At 39.7% G+C, this 8,295-nt stretch overlaps 1 protein-coding gene across 1 annotated transcript; it reads left to right on the forward strand.

Moving 5' to 3' along the window:
- Nucleotides 1-766: 766 nt before the first annotated feature.
- Nucleotides 767-6,679, forward strand: LOC107561956 (tripartite motif-containing protein 16-like). The gene is made up of 6 exons (XM_016246503.1): nucleotides 767-1,348; nucleotides 2,552-2,638; nucleotides 2,719-2,952; nucleotides 4,874-5,024; nucleotides 5,123-5,182; nucleotides 5,398-6,679. Exons 1-6 carry the CDS (start codon nucleotides 767-769, stop codon nucleotides 5,940-5,942), a joined length of 1,659 nt encoding a protein of 552 aa, XP_016101989.1. The 3' UTR covers nucleotides 5,943-6,679.
- Nucleotides 6,680-8,295: the final 1,616 nt, after the last annotated feature.

An 8,295-nucleotide genomic window follows, 5' to 3' on the forward strand; every position in this document is an offset into this window, starting at 1 on the left:
GGATCGGAAAATTCTGAGTCAACCTGATTAAAGCTGAATTCAAATCTGATAGTTTACACTTTAAATCAAGGGTCGTCCAGCGAGCCGGTGATTCTTAGTATATTTTAATAACTTGAATCTTTGTATTTTCCTTGACAATTGGTCAATACGATTATAATAATTTGTAAGCTCTTAGAGAGGTAACGTAATCTTTGGCAAAGGTTTTAACTTTAAAATTATGACACCAAACAATGATTCTTTATAAATGAAACATGAATTTTATTGGCTATTCTAGATTACATTAAAACTAGGCTAAAACACACACACACACACACACACACACACATATACAGCTCAGAAAATTGAAGGAATGAGTTAACGGAGTTGCATGTAGTTTTCAAAGTTCTAACACTTGTTTCCACGAGTGGTTTTAAAATCACCTGAGAGAATTCACAAAGCAGAGGTTTGTCTTAAGTTTACTGCTTAACGCAATTCACCAGTTCAACACCGATTTCAGCAGATAGGAGCTTTGTTTGTTTACTTGCGTTTTGCTTTGGATGACAGCTGAAAAGCGGAGTGGTGAGGATCACAGTATGAGGATCGTGTGATGTCACTGTGATCATCGCATGATCTCACGTGTTGACTGGGATGTAACTAATGTCAATAAATATTCATTCTGATCTTGAATGTCTTTTATGGCACAAAACCAGGAACTACGTCACAGTTTCTGATAAGAGAAAGTGAAAGAAAAGTGCTTTTGACGGTTAAAACAACAAACCCGTGCACGATGGCAGAAGCCAGTATTCTAATTGGTCAGGATGAGTTCATGTGTTCAGTGTGTCTGGATCTGCTGAAGGATCCAGTGACCATTCCCTGTGGACACAGTTACTGTAAGAGCTGCATCACAGACTGCTTGGATCAGGAGGAACAGAAGAGAGTCTACAGCTGCCCTCAGTGCAGACAGACCTTCGGTCCCAGGCCTGCTTTAGCTAGAAACACCGTGCTAGCTGAAGTGGTGGAGAAACTGAAGAAGACCAGACTCCAAGCTGCTGATAGTTTCTCTGGATCTGGAGACGTGGAGTGTGACGTCTGCACTGGGAGCAAACACAAAGCTGTCAAGTCCTGTCTGCTGTGTCTGAACTCTTACTGTCAGAATCACCTGCAACAACATGAGAGTTTCTTTAGAGGTAAGAAACACAAATTGACTGATGCCACTGGACGACTACGAGAGATGATCTGCACAAGACATGAAGAACCGCTGAAGCTCTACTGCAGAACTGACCAGCACTGCATCTGTTATCCGTGTTTGATGGATGAACACAAGAACCATGAAACTGTGACAGCGGAAGCAGAGTGGACAGAGAAGCAGGTATGAGCTCAATGAGATTAAAACAGTTCAGTTCAGTCGAGCAGCATTCAGACTCCTGATAACAGCACTGCATCTTTGGACTGTTTTTATCAGTCTGCTTACAGTCCTCTACAATCTGAGTAAATCACGACCACATTTCATGCTACTAAATAATGTCTGTCTCAGCCACTGGCTAGTGTTTGAGAGGAAAGGATGCATATTGCATTAGTTATCAGGGCACGGAACAAAATGTCAATAAAGTGAGAATAAAGCAACTGTACCACAGACAGCTGTGTTTTTACTCTATTCCCTCTGATATCAGTGGATTTCCAGCGTTCTCTCTGGTGTTCTGTGACTCTATGACCATAACCCTAAACCTTCAACACACGCAGCGCAAAATATCAACATTTATTGATGGGAATCATGAAATACATGCTACAGATCCACACATCATATATATATATATATATATATATATATATATATATACTTATTTTAGCCTTTTGTTTTGTGCCCATATAAATTCATAATAAAATGAGGAGATAATATTATAAGGTATCTGCAACTTAGATGACGATGATTATGATGATAATTATTATTATTATTATCATTGGGGTGAAGAGTGGGACAATCCAAGTGTGTTCATGACTTCTTCCACCCGTAGCGGTAATTCTGCTCGGTCCCGTCACCATATCGGCTCAAATGCACAAGCAAGTGGACTTATTATGAGCTCAACAGTCCTTTCAAGCTTGTCTTCCCCCATTTCAAAACATGCATGTGCTCAAAAAGTAAAGAAATGCTTATATTACCAACCCCGTGACGTCACACGCTGTGGTACTGCAAAAGCTGTAACAAAACATCATTTTTTCTTTAAAATGGTTACATTAATTCTGTTTGTTATATATTTTTGTATTAAAGTGGAAATCAGTTTACTAAATAATATAAACTTTACTGACTGCTTCACTGTTGTTAAAGCTGTTTTTTGCTCCGTGTTCCGTGTTTTTGGATTATCTTCTTTGTTTTGTTTGTGAATAAAAGTAATGCATTTCGATCCACATCTCCTCTCCTCTCCTCACCTCGTGACAGTATCACACACTGGCTCGTATAATGATGCTTTACTATATTTAATTAGCAGCCAGTGACTGAATGATGGTGGACTCAACAACGAGGATTTTATTACTGGGTTATGTAATATTGCTGATGTGTTTATTTGAATTTTGACAGAGGATTCTGAAGGAGACGCTCCAGCAGAGAATCCAGCAGAGAGAGAAAGATCTTCAGCAGCTGAGAGAGGCTGTGGAGTCTCATAAGGTGAGTCTGGAGAAGAAGAGAAGTTTGTCTCCGTCTCAGTTCAGACTCACTGAAGCCTGAATCACTGTGTGTCCTAACAGCGCTCTGCACAGACAGCAGTGGAGGACAGTGAGAGGATCTTTACTGAGCTCATCCGCTCCATTGAGAGAAGCCGCTCTGAGCTGATACGGCTGATCAGAGATCAGGAGAAGACTGCAGTGAGTCGAGCTGAAGGACGACTGGAGCGACTGGAGCAGGAGATCAATGATCTGAGGAGGAGAGACGCTGAGCTGGAGCAGCTGGAGCACACACAGGATCACATCCAGTTCCTGCAGGTAACACAGATCTGACAGGCAGAAGAAAGACACATGTTTTCTTTAAATGTGTCTGGAAAACCTTTATTTATGTATTTGTTGTTGTTTTTTTAATTAAGTCAGCAATTTTGAACATTTGTTTTTTATAAAACTTTCATGCCCTCTGAATATTTTGTTGTATGAATATCTGAACATGCAACATGTCAAAAGAAAGAACAGAGCCTCTGCTAAAAACAAAAAGTTTATTCTAGCTTCATGCATTTTTTAATCAGCACTTGAATGTGGGTGAGTTTCATCAAAAAGCAACATTTTGAACACAAAGCTGAGAAAATTGTTTTGTTGTCAAATACTATGTCTGGATTGGATTCAGATTGATGATCTTACATTTATATTTAGTCATTTTGCAGACGCTTTTATCCAAAGCGACTTACAATTGTAATGTGGTGTTTTGTTTCATGTTCATGTTTTCCATGTCTTTTATTTTGTAATTGTTTCATGGTCCATGTTAGTGTCATGCTTCCCTTGCCTCATGTCTCTCTGCCTTGTGTATGTGTCATGTTCTGATTGGTAGTCTTAGTCATGTGTCTTGTTCCCCATTGGTTTGTTCATGTCATGTGACCCTCCTTGTCTGCTATAAGTAGCTTCATGTTCCCATTGTGCCCTCGTCGTGTATTGAATGTATTTAACCCGCTGTTGGTGAGTCTAGTCTGTTTATGCCAAGTCTGCTCATGCTATGTCTGGTCAAGTCAAGTCAAGTCAAGTCAAGTCAAGTCAAGTCAAGTCAAGTCAAGTCAAGTCAAGTCAAGTCTGTTTTTCTCAAGTCAAGTCAAGTCAAGTCAAGTCAAGTCAAGTCAAGTCAAGTCAAGTCAAGTCAAGTCAAGTCAAGTCAAGTCAAGTCAAGTCAAGTCAAGTCAAGTCAAGTCAAGTCAAGTCAAGTCAAGTCAAGTCAAGTCAAGTCAAGTCAAGTCAAGTCAAGTCAAGTCCAGTCTGTGTCTCGGATTATTGTTTGGATCACTCTGTAAATAAACTGCACTTGGGTTCTCACTTACGCTCGCCTTCAGTGGATTGATCTTTACAACAATTGGGGGATACATAAAGCGATTCTTCTTAAAGAGGCAAACAGACACCGGAAGTGCTCGCAATACCAAGTTTCAGGCATTGTTTAAATCAGTACAAGCTAGAAAGGGAAGGAATAAATAAAGAGAAAGACAGTTTTTTTTAAATTTAGGATGAAGTCAAGTAGCGTCGAAAGATATGAGTTTTCAGCTGTCGCTTGAACATTGTCAGGGATTCAGCATTCCGGATAGGGATGGGAAGATCGTTCCACCAGCCGGGAACGGTGAACGAGAATGTTCTGGAAAGTGATTTTGAGCCTCTCTGTGATGGAACTCACTAGGGATCTCAGACTTCTGGAGGGGATGTAGATTCGTAGTAGTGAGTGGAAGTAAGCGGGTGCTGAGCCTGTGGCTGTTCTATAGGCAAGCATCAGTGTCTTGAACTTGATTCGAGCCGCAACCGGTAGCCAGTGCAAGGAGATAAAGAGAGGTGTAACATGGGCTCTTTTGGGCTCGTTGAAGACCAGTCGTGCCGCTGCATTCTGAATCATTTGTAGAGGTTTGATTGTGCTTGATGGGAGTCCAGCCAGAAGAGAACTGATCCCTGAGGATCCCCAGTGACCAGTTGATGTGCTTTGGATACCTCCCCTCCCCAGGACACCCTGAAAGACCTACCAGTGAGATAAGATTCAATGATCTACACATAGATGATAGATCGAGTCAATTGCTTCTGTGTGTGGTGCTGGCAATTACTTGAGTATTTAAATTGTTATCAGATTAGGCCTGAGTGCATTAGAGTGCATTACAGAAAAACAATCACACAAGATTTGAAATTGAGGAAAAACACTGGCATAAAAACAAGCTTGTTGTGTGTTTTTCTCCTGCAGAGTTTCTCCGTTCCTCCTGAATCTACAGAGCAGCCCAGCATCACCATCAGTCCTCACTTCTCTTTCAATCATGTGGGAAAATCAGTTTCTAATCTGAAAGAAAAACTGGAGGATTTCTGCAAAGAAGAGATTGAACAGATTTCTGGCAGAGGTAATGTGTCACACACAGAAGAAACCATTTAAAAGAATATGGAAGGGATTCATGCTTCATATGGGAATCACATTAATTATGTGTCTTTATGTCCACAGTAAAATACATTGAAATTATTCCCATCAAAGAATCGAAGACCAGGCCAGAGCTTCTGCAATGTAAGATGCTATGAAACACACACAGAGAGACTGATACGACCTCATGATTTTCATTTAAAAAAAAAAACTATAAAAAAGGCATCAAACCTGAGTTGACACAGTGTTATTAAAAAGACTGGAAACATATCAAAACTAAAGATGTACGGTATGCATTTGGAAAGAGTATGTTTGTGTAAACTAAATTAAATAAATCTTATTTGTTTTATCTTCATCAGATTGCAAGTTTCTTACTCTGGAGCCAAACACAGTGAATAAATGCCTCCATCTGTCTGAGGGAAACAGTGTGGCTAAAGGCACTAAAAAAGCCCAGCCGTATCCTGATCATCCAGACAGATTTGATTATTATTTTCAGGTGTTGTGTAGAGAGAGTGTGTGTGGACGCTGTTACTGGGAGCTGCAGTGGAGTGGAGATAGAGGTGTGGAGATATCAGTGTCATATAAGAGCATCAGCAGGAAGGGAGGTAAAGAGTGTTTGTTTGGAAACAATGATCAGTCCTGGAGTTTGATCTGCACTCCTGACAGTTACTCATTCAGTCACAATAACACAGAGACTGCTCTCTCTGTAGAGTCCATCAGCAGGAGAATAGGAGTGTTTGTGGATCACAGAGCAGGAACACTGTCCTTCTACAGCGTCTCTGACACAATGAGCCTCATCCACACAGTCCAGACCACATTCACTCAGCCGCTCTATCCTGGGTTTTGGGTTGATTCTGGATCATCAGTGAAACTGTGTGACCTAACAGCAGAGATAGAAACTTGAGTCTGTGACTTGGACTCGAGTCGCACACAAGTCACAAAAGAACACAACTTGGACATGAGACCAAGTCAACTCACACTCTCTCTCACTCTCACTCTCACACACACACACACATAATACACACGTCAGTTTTTCTCTGAATTTAAACTTTAAATCTTCTAATTGAATACACATTTTTCATATTTAGCTGTTAATACTTAGCTGCAAATATTTATGGTTTAGTTGTTTATTAAAATACATAAGTGGAAATCCATGATGTTCAATGGACTGCTGGAGGAAGGCCGAGGCTGTCGATGACAGATTGCTGTGTGCTGCGCCTATATCATCTGGAGAAAATATAAACATGATATAAATGAGGTTTTTTTACAAGATATTAACTTCCTGTAAAATCCAATAATGCCAACAAAGATGCAGGAACTGAGTATTTGTTCAGCCGGAATGGAGAGGATGCTCATCGTGGTGTGAACACGATGCATGGATGCTCTAGCACTGCATGCAGCACGCTTTCATTGATATCCAACCCATCTGAATTCTGCACAGAATATTTGTATTTTAAAGTGCTATGGAAGAGATCAGCCATCACAAATGCATGCTCAGATTGGGCCTAATACCATAATGTCATTGCACCTAAGGTCGTGTCTGCAGCAGGCGTGACAGTCAATTGAACATTAGTGCCATCTGCTGGAAGGATGTTGCTCAGCTGAAAAATACCTGGGCCCCATTCACAAAACATTTTATCTTACCACTATGAGTTCTCCTAAATAGCAGTAAAAGTTTTTAGCTAAGAGTTTTCTCTTAAAACCTGTTATAAAGCTGCTGAGACAAACTTGTACTAAGGAATAGAGAGAAGTCTTAAGCTCAGAGTAAGGGGGCGGGGCTAACCTAGTTGTTCTGGATGATGTCATCATGCTTATTAACTATGCACACAGTGATTGGCTGATAGTCTCTGTCAGAGATTTACTGTAGAGCACGATATTATGTTGCCATATTCAAATAAAGGTTTAAAAATGCAGGCTAAGTGTCACTAATTAAACAAGTACATGTTCGGCTAATTGTCAGCCTCTTACATGTGTGCTTCTCGTAAACAATTAGTGAATATGCATATGAACAGCCTTTTAATTAACACAGTAGAAGAATCATGGCTGATAGTAAGACATGCAAACATAAAAGAAAACCAAACTGGACGCAAGAACAGCTGTTACTTCTTGCCCAACTTATTAATGAAAACAAGGATATAATCAAAAGAAAATTTGGAGTTGGGATAACCTCCAAAACCAAAGTATGGGGAAACATATGTGTGCAAATAAATGCAGCGTGTTTCTAAAATGTTTATGTTTCGAGGCAGATTGCTGGCAACAGCCATTTTAGCCTGGCTGAAAAAAACAATAGAAACCATCACAGAATTTTTAATGGTTTTACTGGTTAATGGGAATTGTACTGGTTTTAATGGTAACTATAATGGTGCCTGTTGGTCTCTACTGGTAATTAGTAGCCTCTATTGTTGGCTTGTTAAAACCACTAATGGAACATGTCCCAAAACACACTACAGAAAACCATTTTTCAATGATTTTAATGGTTAAAAGTTGGTTTGAATGGTTTGTAATGTTTGTAATGGTATTTGTAGGGGAAACCATTAGAATTTCTGTGATGGTTTCTATTGTTTTCTTCAGCAGGGAGGATAGGCCTAGTTTGTGGCTTGCTCTCAGTGACTCAGGACTCCTCTTCACTGCTCCTAACCTTTCACAGATTTAGGAGCTACTTTTAGCGCTAAAACGCTTTGTGTTATACTCATTATTTTTAAGATTTTCTCCTAAATCGGCGAGTTATGAGGTACTTTTAGCCTTAAGATGTTTTATGAATATAGGCCCTGGACACATTTGTGAGAAAATCAAACTGAGAGACCTCAAAAATGGCATTTGTCTCACAGACGTAACAGACCAGGGCCCGTATGTATAAAACGTCTCAGAAATGCTCTTAAGAATAGTCTTAAGCTTTGACTTAAGTGTCAAAAAATTCTTAATAAAAAGTAGGACTTTTCTAAGAGTAGGAGACTTTTATAAAGACGCTAAAAGCAACTTTCAGTAAAGTCTGAGACTGATTCTGAATTGTTGACTGAGGCGACACTTAAGTGTTGTGAACTAAGGACTACAAAGATGTCAACCCTCGACCTCTGAATCAGCCGATAGTGAGCCTGCACACGTGAAGTCACAGCAGCACAACACCAATCATTTAACGTAACTACAATACAATCATTTCAGTAAGACTGAAATATGTTAATTTAAATGTATTTTTAAATGCTTTGCATTGTGCAAAATTATCACAAATTATTAGTAATGCTTTGTTTAATGGTATGTCT

This window comes from Sinocyclocheilus grahami, unplaced genomic scaffold (assembly GCF_001515645.1).
Source record: "Sinocyclocheilus grahami isolate Dianchi unplaced genomic scaffold, SAMN03320097.WGS_v1.1 scaffold800.1, whole genome shotgun sequence".
In the NCBI taxonomy this organism is placed as follows: domain Eukaryota; kingdom Metazoa; phylum Chordata; class Actinopteri; order Cypriniformes; family Cyprinidae; genus Sinocyclocheilus; species Sinocyclocheilus grahami.

Coding starts and splice junctions, on each gene's coding strand:
- LOC107561956 (XM_016246503.1), top strand. CDS start 767: ATGGCAGAAGCCAGTATTCTAATTGGTCAGGATGAGTTCATGTGTTCA. Junction 1,349..2,551: donor CAGAGTGGACAGAGAAGCAG/GTATGAGCTCAA, acceptor GAATTTTGACAG/AGGATTCTGAAGGAGACGCT. Junction 2,953..4,873: donor ATCACATCCAGTTCCTGCAG/GTAACACAGATC, acceptor TTTCTCCTGCAG/AGTTTCTCCGTTCCTCCTGA.